The sequence below is a fragment of the Lissotriton vulgaris genome, unplaced genomic scaffold, assembly GCF_964263255.1.
Source record: "Lissotriton vulgaris unplaced genomic scaffold, aLisVul1.2 SCAFFOLD_1219, whole genome shotgun sequence".
Lineage (NCBI taxonomy): Eukaryota > Metazoa > Chordata > Amphibia > Caudata > Salamandridae > Lissotriton > Lissotriton vulgaris.
This window is the reverse complement of record NW_028255794.1, coordinates 17,145-38,919: the sequence shown is the minus strand read 5'-3', so window position 1 is coordinate 38,919 and position 21,775 is coordinate 17,145. Positions and strand designations below refer to the sequence as shown.

The 21,775-nt window shown below is 45.9% G+C and overlaps 1 protein-coding gene across 2 annotated transcripts in view; it reads left to right on the top strand.

Annotated features, from left to right (window-relative positions):
- The window catches only part of LOC147658893 (prostatic acid phosphatase-like), a 300,334-nt gene that overhangs the window by 263,480 nt on the left and 15,079 nt on the right, over window positions 1-21,775 (top strand). For both annotated transcript variants that reach the window (XM_086952051.1, XM_086952050.1), the window contains exon 10: window positions 1,729-1,904. In XM_086952051.1, coding sequence (XP_086808177.1) covers window positions 1,729-1,904 — 176 coding nt within the window. The remainder of the gene's footprint in view (window positions 1-1,728; window positions 1,905-21,775) is intronic.

Genomic DNA, 21,775 nt, shown 5'->3' with positions numbered 1-21,775 from the left:
CTTGGAGCTCTTCCAGTACCCGTTCAAAAGGTTAGGAACCTAGGGATAATTTTCGAAAAAGCTGAATTTTGCCAACCATGCCAATCAAGTAGCATCGTCAGCCTTTCACAAACTTAGACTCCTCAAAAAAATCTTACCATTTCTTCCAGACAACGCAAGAAAAACAGTGGTGAGCTCCTTGGTTCTTTCGTCCTTGGATTACTGCAATGGATTATTTGCAAACGCTCAATCTCGGGTGGTGGCCAAATTACAACTTATCCAAAATGCAGCAGCAAGCTATTATCTGGCACTCCCAACTTTCAATCTATTAAGCAAGTAATCAGGAACTACCACTGGCTAACTGTGAGAAATCGGATCAGATTTAAAACCTTGTGCCTCACCTTCAAAGCATTAAACGGTCTTGGCCCGGTGTTTCTTAAACAGAAGCTTTTTTTCTATCAACCTAACAGATCACTTAGATCTGAACAGCTTCACCAATTGGCAGTGCCACGGACCAGGACGGTCACATGGGGTGATGGATGTTTTACGAACACCGCCGCCAGACTCTGGAATACCCTTCCGATGATGATTAGATCTTCACCTTCATTACTTCAGTTTAGAAAATTGTTGAAAACTTGGTTGTTTGACCAATAATTTTCATTGCATCACTTTTGAAGTCCGATAATGTTTATCACAGAGACAATAAGCAGAGTTATAGCGCCAAGACACCCATGGATCCTTTCAACTTCATGTAATTTTTGCCAGTACACATTGGTTGTAAAAGTGCAGCCTTTCTACTGAAATTGCAGTTTGGGACTGAAACTAGCCCAGTATGTCTTTGTAGAACCCTGTAATAATGCTTCGGATCAAGATACATATGAAGGGCTCCAGGGGCAGATGATTCTACATGATCATCGCTTTGCTGAAAACCTCAGGTATGACATCCTCTTCGTCCCTGAAATGCCACACTGCATCGGACATTTCCAACTCTGCGGCGGCTCCTCCGCTAAGGCAGAGGCATTTTACTCCTCTGCTTTTCAGCAGTGCATAAAAGGAAAAACAAAATTATAATAACACAATGTTATTATAATTTAATTTTTCAGGGCAAGCCAGGTCAGGGCGGGATGAGGCTGGGCTGTCAAAGTAGGGGGAGGAGGAAATATGTGTACTTAAGTGCTCATGACGGTTTGGCCGGCTGTCTTGTGCCGGCCAAATAGTCAGGCGCACTTAGCATGTTCTCCACCTGACTGTATTGTAAAGCCTGAGTGGAGAACATGCGCAGGCTCCCACTACCTGTCTGAGCACCGAACCAGGCTGCTCAGACCAATCATGACGCTGCTGTCATGCTGGAGACAGCATCATTGTGATTGGCTTAGGGGAGCCTGTGAGCTTCCTGTTTCCGGGAGTCAGGAAGAGAAGTGGAGAAGAGACGGCGGCCGTGCAGAGGTAAGTGTTATATATTTTTTTCACCTGCCGCACCACCCCTGTTCCATACCAGCCGTCACTGTTCCAACCACGTATGTTTGCTCTAGCCTGCAACTGAAAGCACAAGTGACATCTGTTAACTTTCAGTGGTACTGCAGTGTTATGATTTGAACTACAGCCTCTGAGGTGCATGTAATAATTATAGCAACGATGATGCTTTGCTATTATTGATGTTATCAATATTTACTTTCAAGTGAGGTGAATTTTAGACCATGCTTTCAATGTGCTGCTTGCTCTAACCTTCTCCTCTTTCCTATGAACCAGCCAATATAGCATTGACATGTTTTATCGTAATGACACCGGGGCAGACCCTCATGCACTGCTTCTGCCAGACTGTGGAACACCCTGCAGCCTCCAGAAGTTTTCAGACTTGGCGTCCCCAATTATTGCAAAAGACTGGAAGAAGGAGTGTGGGATTCAAGCTGAAAGCAGTACCACAGGTAGGGTCGCAAGTATTGTTCTTCCTTTTTGGTGTGGATTTTTTGGGTACCGCGTAGTTGGTCAAATTGCACTAATAATAATAAAAGTATTATGTATTATATTGGGTGTCACATTTGACAAATTTGTATTTTACAAATTTATGGGCATTTGTATAGTTCACTTCTTCCATCTGAGTAAAGATTGGTTTGTCCATTGTTAGTTAATAATGGTTCATCGTAGTTAATGTGGAAAATAAAAGGTGTCCTATGCCCTAAGGGATCTTTATTGTGTACTGTGGGTGTGGAGGCACGTGCCGAGGGCTGTGCCCTTTAATTCATTCCACTGAGGTTAACAGTTGTACATTGCATCAACATACTGTTCTCTACACTGATATTATCTGAGATGCACAATTGTGAGGTTGTGGTATGTTCAAGCTATGCTGGGTTGCTGCAATGGATACGCGTTTGGCTTAAAATTGTAACAGTTCAGTGAGGATAGCCCTGACCAAATAAACTAGGAGCTGGTGGGATGGAGGTATCGCCCTACCGGACATTCAATAATATTACTGGGTGCCCCAATTGTCAACGGTCAATGACTGGGCCTTTTATTGCCAACATTGCGAATGGACAGATAGGTGATGAGTGACAGGGGATACCTGCGGCACTACATGGGAGACAATCTTTAACTGCAATGGAAAAAGCGGTGATTAAGCTCTGGTAGGAAGTGACTAACTATCTATGTTGGGGGATCAAACTCACACAGATGACCCCATTGTGGGATGGGACGCAGCTGAAGACATTGGGGAGTCTGTAGGGAATCAACACTTGGGACTTAATAGGCATCTCCACAGTCAAAGACCTGTGGGTGGGGTGCTCCTCTTGGAACTGAAAACAGACTTTAAGATTACTGACAGTGAAACTCAGAGATACCTGCAGGACAGCTACACCCTGGGGCTGATGGCCACCATACCCAAGGGTGAGGAGCTGGAGGAATCCTCCACACAGGAACATAGACTGCTGGTGGACTCAATTCCTAAATAAACCATATCCCTGATATACAAAATGATTCAACTGATACCCTACTCAAGCTATTGACATAGTGTGAGGGGGAAGTAGGAAAATTTGACGAGCGGGAGGAGGCATTGAGGGCCCCTAGAGAAATAGCGATAAATTCACAGTTCAGATTAGTTCAGTTCCGAATATTGCATCACTCCTACTACCCTAAAACATCCTTAATGAAAATGGAGAGAGCCATGCCGAGCCTGTGACTGCAAGGATATGGTCAGGAAGGAAGATCTAGACATTCCGGAAACAACTCACAAGATGCATGGAACAAACTGGGTGAACAGTCTCAAGCAAAGAGGCAAAGCAATATGTTTTAAATGTGTGTGGAGACTTGGAGGCCCCAAGTTATTGGAAAATATGTGCAATTGGGGCCTAAGTATAGCCTAGAGGAAGATCACCAGTTTATGGGGTGACCACACTAGACGTTGAAACTTGGAAAAAGATATGGATTAGCGCATACTCGCCGAAAAAGTAACATATGAAGGTAGGGGTTGCCCAAAAAGTTGGAGAAAATCTGGCACAGATTTGGTACCCTCCGGAAAATAGCAACGTAGGCTATGGAGACGGGACAATATGTTGGCCCCCAAGAACGAGCCACAGAGGAGGGAGACTAACACTGTGAGCTGGCAAATCTGGGAGGGGGAAAAAGCGGTATGGGCAAGTATACTTATTGATGCAGCATTTGATCTAATCTCTGAGGTAGTAGAATTACTCAAACAGAAACTTTTAGACAAAAGTTACCCCCACAAGAATCATCTCCAGGGCAATTATTAGAGCATGGTTCCGCCACCGGGAAGGTTTACTCACCCCCAGATCAAGAAATGAGGAATAGAACAGTGTGGTGATGGTCAGTACATTCTCTCCAGGTAGTAATGAAGTCAAGAACATTATCAACAGGCATTGCACCCTACTGAGTGACACGTGAAGAAGCCCTGTTGTTTGCCTTTAAGAGAAATAAAAACATCCGAGATCATGTGGTAATGGCATATAAGGAACCCACCAACAAGAGTGACATCAGATCATTACGGGGTCTCCCAGGTGTAATAAGGCACTACAAGTGTGTTGATTGTGCAGTGTGCAAGTTCACTAGCATCACGAAATATCTGACCATGTACAACACGGTCTTTAACTTACGATCCTTTCAAATTGTCATACAAGGAATGTTATTTATATATTCCAATGTCCCTGTTAGCAACTGTATGTGGGACAGACGACACAAATGGTAAAGCAATGCATCGCACAACATAGAAGCCGGATAAGATGCCAGATGGAAGGTGCCCCTTTGGTACGACATTTCATGGAACAAGGCCAAACCAAGGAAGACATATATTGGCAGGTAATGGAGGTGATCTCCTTATCAAGTAGGGGAGGTGATATCTCAAACCTACTGAATATCAGAGGCTGCAAATGGATGAACCTCTTGGACAGTACCAAGAATGGACTTGAAGGCACCAATGTCATGCAAAGATTGTACTTGGTGCAATTTTAGTGTACAAATGTACTTATCATGATACATCTTGTGTTAATGTACATTGAAGAACAGGACTCATATTGGATCATATATTATAAGGACACTCCTACAACATGTGTAACTGATGCTTGGGGCAATTTCTGTTAATATTTAGGCATGTCAGCAACATGTGTAACTAGATGTTTGCGATTAATCGCAAAGTTACCATAATTACTAATTGCCTGCTTTTGACTGAGATTACCACATTGATGGGGATCTGGGTTCTGCCACCATAGACACTGTTGGTCAATCAATTTTGCAAGTAAGCATTTTTGGTACAGAGGTTAGCACTATATAGTTGGCCCTATACAGTTGACTGCTTCGAAGAATACCACCTTGTTAGTTGTTGTTGCGGGGCAGTTGCCCAGGTGTTACGCTGACCCAGACCCACAAGATGGCTCCCGTTGAGTAGCATTCTAGTATCCAGATTGAGAGGAACATAGATAATGGGATAACGTCTGCTGCATCTTCATTACACATCTGAGACGCAAGCGGTACATTTGCTGCAAGGAGTACGGAGGTCTCCTGCTGGTACGTTGATTGCATGACGTACAGCCCACATTTACTTTTGATGCTTGACTTTTTGGTTCATCTGTGAAGTTGAGGCCTAGTTATTTGTGAAATTATTCTCACGCAATTATTTTATATAGGATTGCAGACACCGCGACTTGTAAGCGCCTGTGGATTATCACCAGTTCCTTGACTACCCTCTGGAATACGTTGGCCATTCGTTTTTGGTGCGGCCTTGCCTTATCACGTTTATTGAATGTGGGTGATACTGAGTAGCATCTCATGAGTTATGCAGGCACCAGGCACAGTTTTGCAAGAAATGTGGTCTGCATGCTCACGTAGAATTTTATTTGATTCGCATTTGCATGTTTGAATAGATGTGAGTTACCGTACCAAAGTGCACACTGATGGTGAGTCTACGATTGTGTGGTTACCAGCACCCTCAGGCAGTGGAGCTTTTGAAATTTTTTGATTGTGAAGTGCGCTGGTACTTCGGTTCTTTCGCATTTTATTTAATAGGTGTGGTTGTTGGATGACTACATCCTGAAAGATAATGGGGTTGAAACGTCGACAAAACCCCCCAAATGTTGACACCTGTAAACAACAGAGAGGGCTTTCTAACTTTATGAAAGCTACCCTAAATACTTAAGGACTTGAAAGTGTATACAACCATTGGGGAATATACAGTGTTTTGTGTTATAACTGTTGTCTATACTTTTACTATGTGAGCACTGTGTTGTCTGCACTACTGAATCACTTTTGCGCACACAGGGACCGATTCACAGAACTAATCTGAGACAAAATCCTAACTTTATGACTTTCGGTATTCACAGAATACACTTATGGTTTTTGGTATTCACGGAAGGCACTTAGGATTTTTGGTATTCACAGAAATCACTTATGCCTCCTAACTTTACGTTCGCACTCGGACTGGAATTTCAGCACCGGGAGCGGAAGTCCCGCATTTGGGCTGGAATTTCCGCACCTGGGCCGGAATTTCCACCTGCGGGACAGAATATCTGCATTTGGGCCCGATGATCATTTTCATCAATGCTAAACACCTTTCCAAGTGCCTACAATCTCCCACCATGCTCCAGCTGAAACACTGCAGCCCAACAGCCAATCCCAGCTCTGCAGCACAAATGAAAGATGAGCAAACACACACAAATCTTCCAGCATGTCGCTGAATGTGTTTGTTGCTCAGCCCCTTGCCATGCAGCAGGAAGACTTGAGGAGGAGAAGGAGGAGGAGGATAGTAGAGAGGGTATTCAGACAAAGGATAAACCTTTTTGATGTCAGGGCCAGATACTGTTTCTCTCTAGATGTCATCTTGGAGATGGTATGTGAGTGGGAGCAGGAACTTGATTCTGTGACCTGCAGCTCCCATGCCATCTCAGCATATCTTAAGATACTTTCTACTCTCCATTTCTTTGCAACAGGGTTGTTCCAAAGGGTCACCAGTGACCTTGTGGGCATCTCTAAGGCAAGACAGTCACGGTGCTTACATCAGGTACTTAGCTGTATCAATTCAAGAGCCTGCCTCCACATACGAATGCTCCAGACACTGGACATGAGACAAACGCGAGCTAGAGATTTCTATCTCATTTCTCACTTCCGAAGTGTGCTGGGTGCAATTGATTGTACCCACGTGGCCCTTCAGCCACCCCACTGTATTGTACACATCTTCTGCAACAGACACCAATGGAATTCCATCAATGTGCAGGCTGTCAGTGATGCCAGTGGGAGATTCATTGATGTGCATGCAGTGTTTCTAGGCAGTACCCATTACAGCTTAGTATTTCGCAATTTACCTCTTGCCTGGCAGATGGCTGCAGGAGAATTTGGCAACCTGTGGCTATTGGGTAAGTACCAAGCACTAAAAGTGAGGGATATGTGTAAATGAAATGTATGAATGCCACCTTACATTAACAACTATTGTACAATTAGAATCATCAAGCGACACACACAGTTTCAACAGACACTTCATGTACCAAAATATAGATCATGTTCTGGGAAAATTAAAGAGGGAAATGTAACCAATTTCTCATTCTTCCCTCCTCAGACGAGGCTTCGTATGCACTCTCCCCACAACTCCTCACACCGTACAGACATCCAACATCAGCGTAGGTACAATAGGGCACACAGACGAACTGGAGCCATCATAGAGCGCACCTTTGGTCTGTTGGTCTGTTGAAGTCGCGATTCAGATGTCTTGACCGTACAGGGGGTGTGCTGCTGTACTCCCCTGAAGTTATGTGCAAGATCATGTTAGCCTGTTGTGTTTTCATATTATAGCTTTAACGAATGGCTTACACATACCTCTTGTACCTCGGCTAGCTCTGAATCCAGGAAACTGGACGATTGTACATAACAGAGGTCAGGGTATTCAAATCTGTGATCAGCTGGTTTTCACGTTTTTCACATGAGCAACCTGTTCTGTCATGGATAAAATGTGGTTTGCAGTATGTTGTCAATGATGAAAGTTGAATAATTACGACTCTGTCCAAAAATTCCATCATGAGACTACTTTGCAAACCACACTAACTGCATGTAAACCACAGCTGATGACCGGAGTTCAAAGATTGACCAGAATCAGGTCATGTGCCCATGTCATGAATCAGTGTAGTGGATGTCCCTAAAGAATCTATTGACTCAGAGGAGACAATGTATATGTTCAGAGAGACCTTTCCGAACCTTACGAGAATGGGTGTCTGAATCACAAAAGGGCCTAATTATTGCATTGTGATAGTTTTTGCCCCCAACAGATTTGACTACCCCACAAATGGGCCCACAACGTGAGTGACGATGTTATGGGTGAATCTGGCACTATCTGTCTGGGATGCACAGCACTGCTTCCCCCCTAATTTTCCATAACACAGCAGACAACTCTTGTGTTAAGCACTAAATATGGACTACATGTACCATAATGCAAAGGAGGAGAAAACTAAACTGGGGTGTGATGTTGTGTCAGCACCCACCCTTGTCCCAGCCACAATCTCATTTGCAAACTCTGTGTAGTGGCACTATGCCAGCTCCGCCTGGGGTTAGAGATGACAGTGAACATACACCTAATTTAAGCTCCTAATCACTGACAACTGTATAGTGTGATCAGAGGAGAACAAAGTCTGCCCTTGACTCATATAGATATGTGTCTTGTTCTGACGTGTACAACCACCCCATCATGATTTGTCTTACATTTCATTGGGCTTAGCTGGCCAAAAGGACCAACAGCAGGACCTGGTTCAGAGCGGGACATCTTTGGTGTGCTGGTGGCCCGACCTCTAGCCACAAGTGAGGAAGAAGAGGATGATGCGGGACCTTCTACGTAAGGAGGCAGAGGGATTGCGCCCACCCGGACTGAGCAGGAAGACACCTCTGGTGCTACCGGCCCGGTGGAGGCTGAGGACATTGAAGGGTGGGAAGAAGAACTGGACACCTCTGGCCAGGAGGGGGAGGAGATCGACTCTCCCCCCGGACCATTCACCACTTACTTTTGGTGATGTGTCCTCGGGGCAGGCCATTACACAACCTGGGCCTGCCATCAGCCCCTCCCAAACTCTAGAGGCCCCCATTTCATCGGGGCCTCCAGCTGCATCCCCTGCAACCAGTCCCCCTCATCATAGCTGCCAGGCAGATACCAACATTGACTCCAAACACGAGGCACCACACCCCTCATGTTTTACCCAATCCCCTCCCAGTCTTGTTACAGCTGTAGCTGGACCACCGGACTTGATGTGGACATGTGAGGGTCAGCAAGACATGGCCTGTCACATTAAGCTGCAGATGTGTACTGACTTCCGCATTATGCAAGAGGAACATTCAAGAGCTCTGGCCACCCTCACTCGAGAGCTCTGGCTACCCTCACTCCCAGTGTCAATTCCCTGACTGCAGGCATGTTATTTGTCTATTTCCAAAACCCCTCCCACACCACCGTTAATGTCTCCCCTGGAGTTCTGGACTTTTAATTACGGTCCAGAGGTGTCAGGGACAACACCCGAAGACCCCTGAGTTCTACCTGTCTCGGTGCACAAATGAACAGAAACACGGGCTTCTCGATGGTGGCGTCAAAGACCAAAGGTTTATTACTGCAGGGACACAGAAGTCACAGAAACTACACACGGGCAGATTCTAGGAGCCTGTTCGATTTGCACTAAGTGGGTTGCTCCTTAAATACAAAATATTTAGCTGGGGGCAACATTCTCCACATACTAGTGTGTTTCTCAAACTTTATGTCCTAAACAATAAATATTTGGTGTTACACAGGAATCGTCAACAATATCTGATGTCAAAACATTTACGAACGAGAGGCTCCCACTGTTCCATCATAATCCCATGTCATCTTTCCATTCAAGAGCCGGACCGCCTCATCGTAAATTTTGTTACCTCCCCCTAATAAAGGCCCAGAAGGAAGGGAGCAGAGCCAGGTGCAGAAGATAGAAAAACAGGATAAGAGATGTTTGTGGGTCGTAAATGGGCAAGGCTACCAGCAGGACTGGCCTCGGGCAGAGGAGACAACTTCTGCCGAGTCATGCGGCCACAGCGTTTTTGTCCTAAGGTGCACGTGTCACTAGCAAGGTGAATCGCCGGCTAAAGCCTACGTGTCCTTAAGTGAAAATGAGGTGATCAGAGGTCACTGCGTGTCCATTGACTATGTGAGGGCAAGAATACAAGATGGATGCCATGATCTAAAATGGATGCCATCGGTGTATCGGAAATGTGGTTATAACAGGAGTGCTCTTGCTCGTAGCATAGCGAAAACACCAGGATATGCTAAATGGATCATTTGCGGTTCATCGGTATCAAAATTATGAGTTTACGATAATGTTGAAAACACGGGTTCAAATCGTCACGGAACCTCAGACCCTCCTTTTGCCCTTACATAGGCAATTACTCAGTCTATGTCAGAGTCTATCTCAATGTTCATTAGGTCAGTGATATGTTGTTGCATCATCATCCTTTCTCGCACCTTGTCTCCAAATACAGGCGGTTTTCTAAGACAGGTTGCAGCACAGAGGCTACACAGAGCGGGACCACATTGGATAATAAGGCAGCACGAGAATAGGAATACTAAGATAATGCCAACGACCATCAGAACCTTCCATCCCCACGCTGATAGTAGAGTGCAAAGCCATTCCATTAAGGACCAGTTTCCCTTATCTACGTGGATAGAGTCGGAAATCTTGTGAAGCTTAGAGATCGCTTCATACACTGTCGGAGCATTATTGGGGATAAAAACACAGCAGCTCGATTGGATCATTCTGCATACCCCACCTCGATCTGCTAGTATTACGTCAAGAACCATACGATTCTGTAACGTCATGAGACGATCCGCCTGGAGCTCAGCTGTTAAATTACTAAGGGCACCCGCAGTTTCTGTAATAGTAGATTCAACTACCCGTGTTAGTTGACGTAGGTTTCTACTAATGGCCATAGGCCCCCAGAACGGAAGGAAACCTTTGAAGAAGTCTCCGGCTTCCTGACCAGCGGTATCTTCTTTGCTGAAAACACGTCTTGCTACTCTGGTCTTGTGATAATCTGGGGAAGCAGTATATGTCGGAGGCAATAGTCGAGCAATATAGCATGAACCTGAAAAGTCAGCAGGCAACCATGTATATGCCCTATCCTGACAAATGAAGTAGGTACCGTTAGCAGTTAGAAAGGCAGGGGAAGAGTTAGACGGATACACATAAGTCTCAACACAGTCACTCTTCCCTAGCCGAGCTCTTGGATTTCTCCCATTACCTTGCAGACAGACTTGACCTCGGTGAGGTACGACCCAAACTGGAGTGGAGCTCTTACGCTTGCTTTCACCCAAACTAATGCGATACTCCGTAGAATTCCAACTCAGATATACTCGTAGCTCATCCTTAGGATAGGATGGGGTGTTATTGACGTCTTTAATCATGTCAATGATTCCCTTGACTAAAGCCTTATTAGCGGAGTTATACTTAGCGGAACGTGGTGGACGCGGGGGATAGATCTCGAGGGCATAAACAAATATAGTCTGAAAGGCCTGAAATGATCCATTATAGCTAAAAGGCAAGACCAGGTAGGGAATGCCTTTATCCACAGTGTGTGGTATCAGACCACATACCCAGCAGTCTGTTGTGTTAACTACCAGTTGGTGTTGATGCAAGAGCTGTACAAAAGTGTTATTTATGAATTCTGAGCGTCGAGCTTGCTCGTGTTCGGGGAACGGATGAAAGGAATGAAAAGAAGCAACAGTAGAAGAAACAGGATCAAGGGGAGGTACTGTAGTTGTTACCGGTGCAAAAATCAAATGAATACCGAAGACGATTCCACCCACCAACATTATTAAAACAATTAAAAACGTAATTGCGCATTGCATCATAAAACATTTGTTATGAAGAATCTTGTACAGTCTATTTCTGCGAACATAAATTACATTCTCTCTGTGCAGCCCAGGAAGCTCCATCTTCTACAACCGCTCGTGACCACTGATGGTATGTACGTAGTTGAAAATGCCTCTACCAGCCCTGGGAGTTCCCAGAACTAACAGAAAGACCGACCTTGTGTCTGGCCCCGCAGATTCAACTAGGCACAAAGCCACGACCCTACAGCTACCCAGACGGCAAGGTAATAAGCACAATAGAAATATACAGAGAAATGCAAAATATTTAGCAAACTTCCTGGCTGGAGGCAATGTAATAGATCAAGTATGAAAAATAGGCAGTTTCCTGCTTTATTAGTCTTTAGAATGAGATCGGAGGTTGTATCTCAGTTTTCCTGGAGTAGTTTGATCCGGAAATAGACTGTTTTCAGCAGGAGTGACAGTGTTCAAGTTCGCAGAGGGCAAATTTTCGATTGGTGCAGTGTTCTGGTCAGTGTTCAAAGAAGCAGCTTCAGAAAAAGAGTCAGATTTCGGTGGATCAGTTATCAGTTCTGCATCACTGAAAGGAACGTAGTTTGGAACCGGTTCTGTTTCTAAGGCACCAATTCCTTTTCTAATCCAATTATCATAAGGGAGTGGTAGGGGTACACGCTTAGTATGTGTCGCGTGGACCCAGTTTTTTCTACCGGCCACACGTACAGCAGTCCTTGTTGCCAATAGTACTTGGAACGGTCCAACGAATTTGGGTTGAAGATTTCTGGTCCGTCCGAAGTTCTTTATGACAACAAAGTCTCCGGGTTTCAGCTGATGACCTGGACTTTCCGGAGGCTTTGGCAATGCATCGAAAACCTGTTGGTGAATAAGACTCAATTTAGCAGTCAAGTCAAAAAGATAATCAATTAGCATTGGGTATTCCAGCTGCCTAAACTCCCTAGGTCTTGGTACCCCCCAAATATTAGCAGGGCGACCGAACACAATCTCATAGGGACTAAGCCCTATTCGAGAATGCACAGTCGCTCTTGTGGATAACAGGGCCAAAGGTAATGCATCTGGCCAGGACAAGCCCGTGGAGGCTTGTATCTTAGCCAGTTTCAGCTTGAGGGTGCCATTATAGCCTTCAACTAAACCTGCTGACTGGGGGTGATTCGCACTGTGGAACTTTTGCTTGATGCTCAAGCCTGCACACACACTCTGCATAACTTTCCCTACAAATTCACTTCCATTATCTGACCATACAATCCGTGGCATACCGTACCTGGGGAAGTATTCCTTTAGGAGAATTTTGGCAGTGGACAAGGCAGTATTATCTTTGAGTGGATATGCTTCGATCCACCTTGAAAAAGCACAGACTACCACTAAAACATATTTAAGGTTGCCACATCGATCCATGTGAATGAAGTCTAACTGAATCACTTCAAAGGGGCAAGAAGGAGGAGCGAAGTGGCCAGCAGGTGTGGAGGTTCCCTTGCCAGGATTATGCATCAGGCATATCATGCAATTTCTCACCACTCTTTCTGCACACTTACTAATTCCATCATTCTTCCAGACTGGAGCCAACATCTTACAAATCCCTTTAGAACTGATGTGCGCTGCTCCATGCGCCATCGTTACCACCGCAAGCACATACGCATCAGGCAACATACAACGCTGTTGTTCCGACAAATCAATCCAACATCCATTCGAGTCCAATTTACCCGTTTTCTCTTTCCATGCAAGCTTTTCCTCTTCAGTCGCTTCTTCCTGAATCGTTCTCACACTTTCCATTGTGTCCTTACACATTCCCGAATCAGTAACCCATCTTGCAGACGTTGCAACATACATCCCACTCATCGGATTCCTAGCTGTCTGTTTTGCTGTCTCATCAGCAAAGGCATTTCCTTGACCAACATCATTTGTGATTGCTCGATGAGCACTGCACTTCACAATCGCAACTTCCATTGGTAAGGTTAGAGATTCCAACAAGTCATTAACTAGCTGACCATGCTGGATCTTAGTCCCATGGGACGTAATAAAACCTCTTTCCTTCCACAATCGGCCAAAACTATGGGCTACGCCGAACGCGTACTGACTATCTGTGAACACATTCACTCTCTTTCCCTTAGCTAAAGCACACGCTCTAGTCAATGCAATTAATTCTGCAGCTTGGGCAGAATTCTGACTCACTCTTGCAGTCTCCACAATCGTACTCAAAGTCGTTACTGCATAGGCAGCTGTTACATCACCATTCTCCAATTTAAAACAAGACCCGTCAACATACAACGTGCCATCTGGGTCTGATAGCGGAGTGTCTTTTAGATCAATTCGTCCTTTTGTCTCTTCCTCAGTTCTAAAACAACAGTCATGTGGCTCAGAATCACTCGACTCCTGACTAGTCGGCAACAATGTTGCTGGATTCAATACATTGCATCTCTTAATCTGAATATGACTTGCTAACAGTGTCAGCTCATAGCCTGATAATCTAGCACTGGTGAGGTGCTGCGTCTTTGTTCGGTTCATGAGTGTATCCACGGCATGTGGAGCCATGACCACTAACATGTTATTCATGACCAAACCAGCAGATTGTCGAATGGACGCTGCAGCTGCCGCTGTAGCTCTCAAGCAACTAGGCAACGCTCTGGCTACCGGATCTAATGTTGATGAAAAATACGCACAAGGGCGTTGTTTATCACCAAATTGTTGCGTCAAGACACTCAACGCGCAACCTTCTCTTTCGTGGACATAGAGTGTAAATGGTTTACTGTAGTCAGGTGTACCCAACACAGGAGCTGAACACAGTGCGTTTCGTAACTCAGAAAAGCTTTGCTGACATTCGTCAGACCATGGCACTGGATTCGGAACACCTTTCCCAGTCAGAGCCACCAACGGTTTTGCTAAGAGAGAAAAATGTGGGATTTATTGCCTGCAGTATGAAGTAATACCCAAAAACGCACGCACTTCTCTCTGTGTGCTAGGAACATTCATCTGCGTAATTGCTTTTATTCTCTCTGGGGTCAACCTTCTTCCCTCCTTTGACAAGAGATGACCTAGATAGGTCACTTCTTGGCAACAGTATTGCATTTTGCATTTTGGAAGGTGACACCTTAGTCTGGTGGCAGCTCACTCCCCGCTGGGCGCCGAGCCTGTTACATTGAAAGCGTGTAAAATCTCTGTGGCACACTTGACAATTTCGTGAATTTTACCCTGTGTTCTCGAGTTGTAACTCGATTTTTTTAAATATACTTTTAATCATTGTAGTGACTTTACTGTGTTTTAGTATTCACCCTGTCAAATTTGAGCACTCACTCGCACTCACCAGGGACTTGTATCCTCTTCTGGGGGCTGCTCTCGCTCCGTTTGAAACAGCCGGCACCCCAGCCAATCGCGGCTGTGAAGGGCGGGACAGGGGCGGCACCTAACGGAGTCTCGAGCGGTTAGCGCTCTAGACGTCCGCTTTCCTGAAGGGTATTTAGGTTGCGAGGAGGCTGGCGCTTTCGCGGTAGGAGTCTGGTGGCAGCTCACTCCCCGCTGGGCGCCGAGCCTGTTACATTGAAAGCGTGTAAAATCTCTGTGGCACACTTGACAATTTCGTGAATTTTACCCTGTGTTCTCGAGTTGTAACTCGATTTTTTTAAATATACTTTTAATCATTGTAGTGACTTTACTGTGTTTTAGTATTCACCCTGTCAAATTTGAGCACTCACTCGCACTCACCAGGGACTTGTATCCTCTTCTGGGGGCTGCTCTCGCTCCGTTTGAAACAGCCGGCACCCCAGCCAATCGCGGCTGTGAAGGGCGGGACAGGGGCGGCACCTAACGGAGTCTCGAGCGGTTAGCGCTCTAGACGTCCGCTTTCCTGAAGGGTATTTAGGTTGCGAGGAGGCTGGCGCTTTCGCGGTAGGAGTCTGGTGGCAGCTCACTCCCCGCTGGGCGCCGAGCCTGTTACATTGAAAGCGTGTAAAATCTCTGTGGCACACTTGACAATTTCGTGAATTTTACCCTGTGTTCTCGAGTTGTAACTCGATTTTTTTAAATATACTTTTAATCATTGTAGTGACTTTACTGTGTTTTAGTATTCACCCTGTCAAATTTGAGCACTCACTCGCACTCACCAGGGACTTGTATCCTCTTCTGGGGGCTGCTCTCGCTCCGTTTGAAACAGCCGGCACCCCAGCCAATCGCGGCTGTGAAGGGCGGGACAGGGGCGGCACCTAACGGAGTCTCGAGCGGTTAGCGCTCTAGACGTCCGCTTTCCTGAAGGGTATTTAGGTTGCGAGGAGGCTGGCGCTTTCGCGGTAGGAGTCTGGTGGCAGCTCACTCCCCGCTGGGCGCCGAGCCTGTTACATTGAAAGCGTGTAAAATCTCTGTGGCACACTTGACAATTTCGTGAATTTTACCCTGTGTTCTCGAGTTGTAACTCGATTTTTTTAAATATACTTTTAATCATTGTAGTGACTTTACTGTGTTTTAGTATTCACCCTGTCAAATTTGAGCACTCACTCGCACTCACCAGGGACTTGTATCCTCTTCTGGGGGCTGCTCTCGCTCCGTTTGAAACAGCCGGCACCCCAGCCAATCGCGGCTGTGAAGGGCGGGACAGGGGCGGCACCTAACGGAGTCTCGAGCGGTTAGCGCTCTAGACGTCCGCTTTCCTGAAGGGTATTTAGGTTGCGAGGAGGCTGGCGCTTTCGCGGTAGGAGTCTGGTGGCAGCTCACTCCCCGCTGGGCGCCGAGCCTGTTACATTGAAAGCGTGTAAAATCTCTGTGGCACACTTGACAATTTCGTGAATTTTACCCTGTGTTCTCGAGTTGTAACTCGATTTTTTTAAATATACTTTTAATCATTGTAGTGACTTTACTGTGTTTTAGTATTCACCCTGTCAAATTTGAGCACTCACTCGCACTCACCAGGGACTTGTATCCTCTTCTGGGGGCTGCTCTCGCTCCGTTTGAAACAGCCGGCACCCCAGCCAATCGCGGCTGTGAAGGGCGGGACAGGGGCGGCACCTAACGGAGTCTCGAGCGGTTAGCGCTCTAGACGTCCGCTTTCCTGAAGGGTATTTAGCTACTCGTCGGCCCCAGTGCGCAGCGATGGCGCGCAGGGTAGGCGCCTCGGACTGCGCCAAAGACGAGCCTAAGACCAGCCCGTCTGTGCCCGTCCGTGTCTGGCCGGGACACGGGGCACGAAATTCCGAGGCAGGTAGGATCACAGTGGACCAGATATGGGCATTGCGCCCTACTACTATCAATAACTGTTCCATTCTAAAGCCTTCCCTGAAAGGTACTCATGTGTGCCCTCACTGTGCTTTTGCACTTACAAATATTCAACCTTATCCAGAAGTCTTACATAAGCCTAGGCCACCTACTCCAGCCTCTGTTGTAAATTTTCGTACGTTTACTTTTTACACTGTGAATTGTAGATCACTGCCCCAACACAAAGCTGATATTCACCATCTCCTCATGGAAGAAAAACCCTGCGCAATATTTCTAACAGAGACCTGGTTGCACGATGGCTCAGGCCCCGATGTAGCCGCTGCTCTGCCCTCTAACTATGCTATTGTTAGAGCAGACAGGGAAAGACAGGTTGGCGGGGGTATTGCTGTGATCTTCGATAGGGATTTTAACTGTGACTTTGAACCGGTCAATATCCCTGGATGCGAAGCTGCATTTTTTAAATTATCCTTGAACCCTAATTTTATGTTCTCCGGCTTCTTAATTTACCGCCCCCCGGGTAATGGTAATGTATGGGCTGCAAATTTGGTTAACCTTATTTCCCCGTACTTCCTAAATGCCCAAAATCTGACCATATTGGGGGACTTAAACCTCCATTTTGAGGATAAATCTAATTGCATCGCTTCCAATCTTCTGGAAGATTTCAACACTTTGAATATGTCCCTGAGAAATGAGGTCCCCACGCATAAAGCTGGCCACTTGCTGGACCCCATTATCTCCAATATACAGGAGCTGAAATGGTTAAAAACCGACCCTATTTGTTGGTCGGACCATTTCCTAACGCTTTTTAGCATTACGCTTACACAACCTGAGAAGCTAGGTTCTGCCCGGCCCCCAATTTCCATGAGAAACTGGAAAAAGATAGATATGATCAAATTGCAGAATGCTCTACAGGTATCCCCCCCAGTTTTAGGTGATGATATGGAGATCAATGCGCTGGAAGCTCACACCTGGCTACAAAGTGCAGTGGATATTTGCCTACCCGTTACAAGGTGCAGAGGGAATGTCCATCGGCCCCCGGCTCCTTGGTATACGGAAGAACTGAAGCTGGAAAAAACTAAGTGTAAGGGACTTGAGAGGAAGTGGCGCAAGCACTATGATCCTCAATCTAAGGAACTGTACCGTAGGGCTAGAAACCTCTACCACACGGCCTGTTCCAGAGCTAAGGCATTTTATGTAACGGAGACCATTAATATGGCTGCCAATAAAGCACGTACCCTTTTCAGTACTGTAAAAGACTTAGCCGGAGCAAATTCGGCGGCGGTCGCGCGCCCCCTGACCCCTCAAAAATGCCAAGATCTTGCTACGTATTTTGTGGGAAAGGTCGAAACTATTCTTGCAAACATTAACCCCCCGGTGAGGGAGGACAGGGAAGCCCTTCCTTTAGAAAGCCCACTAGGAAATCGGCTGGATGCCTGGCCTTATATTTCCGTGGGCACCTTAAAACTTTTGGCGACCTCCATCAAATCAGGTTCTCCGTGCGATCCCCTCCCTATTAACATTCTGTGCCAACTGGATGACGGTGCCTTAGGAACTATTGCCGAGACACTTAATGCTTCCATCCGTCTGGCAACTGTTCCGTCATCGTGGAAGCACGCTATGGTCAGCCCTTTGCTGAAGAAGCCATCTGCCGACCCAGAGGTTCTTGCAAATTATCGCCCGATATCTCTGCTGCCTGCTTTCTCAAAAATTTTAGAGAAACATATCCATGGCGTGCTCTCATTGTACACGGAGAATAACAACTTGCTCCACTATTCCCAGTGGGGCTTCAGGGCAGGCCATTCCACCGAATCTGCCCTCTTGGGAGTCACGGAGAAGATCAGGGGACTTTTGGACGACGGGCAAACGGTTGCTCTCGTCCTGCTCGATTTGAGCGCGGCTTTCGACACTATCTCGCACAACAGACTGCTTGCCAGACTGAGTGGGGATGGTGTCGGAGGGGCCGCATTGGACTGGATTAGATCTTATCTGAGCAACCGGACGTTTCAGATCTCGTCCTCACATGCCCAGTCGGACATTTTTCCGTCATCCCATGGTGTGCCTCAGGGCTCAATTTTAAGCCCACTATTTTTCAATCTTTACCTCCGCCCCCTCGCTGATTTAGCAGAGCGAGTAGGTCTTGAACTGATGACCTATGCGGATGACTCACAGATTATTTTTTCCCTCACCAACGCAGAATCTTCATCCCCTTCAGCTCTGAAACTTGGTCTTCAGGAGGTCTTCAGCTGGATGTCAACTAACCAGCTGAAGCTTAACGGGGAGAAGACGGAGATTCTTCTTCTGGGAAAAAATCGTGATCTGTGGCAGGAGAGGCACTGGCCGCCATCCCTGGGAGCTTTTCCCAGCCCATCTACCCAGGTTAGAAACTTAGGGGTGTGCATCGATGATTCTCTATCGATGAAACAACAGGCTAATAAAGTGGCTGGCATTTGTTTCACGATAATTAAATGGCTGCGGAAGATTATCTGGATGCTGCCTGTGGATACCCAGAAGACCGTAGTCAATGCGCTAATAACATCTAGGCTTGACTACGGTAACATTCTATATCTGGGCTCCAACTTAGCTGTAACCAGACGGTTGCAGCTTGTCCAGAACTCCGCAGCCAGGCTGTTGTGTAAGATCCCTAGGACAGCAAGGATCTCGAGCCACCTTAGAGACCTACACTGGTTGAAAGTTGAAAACCGGGTCCGGTTTAAGGCCTTGACCTACATGTTCAAGATTAGAGCGGGAACCGCACCACGGTATTTGCAGAAACTGGTTAAGCCTCATGTACCTGTACGCAATCTTCGCTCTTTAAATGGAGCAACTTTCACAGTACCCAGATTCAAACTGGCCCGAATGGGAGGTAAATCTTTTTCCCGCCTGGGACCAGTTCTTTGGAATTCCCTTCCTTTAGCCCTGCGGAAAGAGGAAAACTATGCCAGTTTTAAGAAACAAGTTAAAACCTGGCTGTTTAATAAATAACTGTTTAAATAAATAGCGGCCAATGTGTTGTCAACAGTTGCTTTCTGTGCTTTGCCCTTTTTAGCCATGGCGCCGGGAAACCCTTTGTGGGTATCTGTGCGCATTATAAATGCAAAAAATAAAATAAATAATAAAAATATGATTTAAATCAGACAAATGATGCAATAAGGAAACTGTAGCTGCTTTGCAAGTTTCCTTGTCATCGGCAGCCACTAGAAGATCATCGACATATTGCACTAAGGCAGAACCAGGAGGAAGTACAAAAGAATCCAACTAACTTTTTAATGCCTGACTGTAAATGGATGGGCTTTCACAATAGCCTTGTGGAGCACGTTTAAACCTGAAGCTTCGTCCTCCTAGAGAGAAGCCGAAAATATCTCTGCTTTCTTCGGCTATCGGAATACTGAAAAAGGCATTCTTCAAGTCGATCACTGAGAACCACGTGGCTGTAGCAGGAATCAACGTTAACAATGCAGTAATGTCTGGAACCACAGGAAACTGTGGAATCAAAATTTTGTTAACCTCTCTAAGGTCAATTACAAATCTATAGACTGGAGGTTTTGAGGGATCAGTGCGTTTTAGAATTGGCAGTACAGGGCTATTACAGACATTTCCTCTAGTTTCCTCTATTACATCTTTCTTGATCAAATCTTGTACTATCAATAAGAGCGCACGCTCACCTTCACTAGAGATTTTGTATTGTGGGATTCGTGGAAATTTGACATTTGCTTTCAAAGTTACTACATATGGTGGAATTTCCAAAAGACCTACATCGTTAGGACCAGTCGCCCAAAGAGTATCAGGGAGAGAACGCAGCTCCAGTGGGAGCGCATCCATTGACAAATACATCGGGGAGATGATTCTCTTACCTAATGTAAGCTGTACTCCTGAAGGAGAACAGTACAATGTCGCATATAGGCGTTTTAACAAGTCTAAACCAAGCAGATTTTCATTACAACCAACGTCAAAATTAAGGGTGCTTTCAATTGACGAGGCCCAACAGAGATAGACAAAGGACCAGAAACAGGGTTGTGAACAGGGGCGCCTGAAAAACCTACAGAAACATTTGTTAAGCCAGACAAAGGTGCGCCAGGGAGTTTTGCATGTATGATAGAACTTTTTGCTGCACCAGTATCCAACAGAAACGGTTCGACTACACCTGATGTGGATACTGCGACATAAGGCCCACTCTGGTCTACTGGAACTGATACTACTCCCTCTCTTTGCCCAAGGCTGTCCTAGTAATCGTTTTGCTGAAATTCCTCACGAACTTCACAGTAATCTTCAACATGATACTGTTGAGATCTAGCTGGCTGTGTAGACTGACCATTTCGTTGATCAAAATAATTAGAAGGGCGATCATTCGTTTGTGGAGGCATAGCACCTCGTCCTCGACCTCTAGAATTTTGCATAGTACCACCACGACCTCTCTGAGCTGCAGCAGCATTATTTTGTGCCAGTTCCGGACACTCATTCTTATAATGACCTTCCTTTTTGCAATAAGCACACTGATTCCATTGGTACTGCGGTCTCTGTGAACCATAGTCGGTCCTCTGATATGGCCCTTGCTGTGTGTTTGTTTGATTCGTGCGAGGCGGATATGCTTGTTGCAAAAGGACTTTAGTTTTTAAATCTTTTGTTTTCTTGTCCGATTTTTCCTTCTCTTCTTTATCCCTATTTTCATAGTACTGGGCAGTTGCAAGTATCTGTGCAGTCGTAGAGACAGCCCACGCACTTTCAGAATTCTTTAATTTATTACTGAGCTCTGGTAACAGGTTGTGCTCAAATTTATCAACAAATAATCTCTGGCCTCCTTCCGTGCTCATATCCTGACCACTGTGATCTACGAAAGTTTCTTCGAATCTAGTGAAAAAGTCGGAGACACTTTCGTCTTTCTTCTGCCTACATGCGGACAACTTGTCCCAGTTAACGCGCAATGCTGGCATCAGGGTTTTCATTAAATCGATTATTCTACCGGGCAAATTAGCAATTAAAGGTTCAGGTTTAGAACCCCCAATTTGTTGACCATCTGCCGCAATAATAGCTGCCCAATCACCACCTAGAGCAACTGGATGATTTTCTCTACGAATTTTAGCCCAAATTGGTTGCGGTACTACATTACCAAATAGCATATCAATGTCCGCTAGATTCATTACGCAAGCTTCAACCGTCTGAGCCAACTCTTTGTAATATCCGGCAGGATTTTTACGCGGATCTGGCAAGGCCTGTTTTACTGCTAACACTTCAGCTCGTTTCCACGGAATGTGTATCCACACTCTCTGG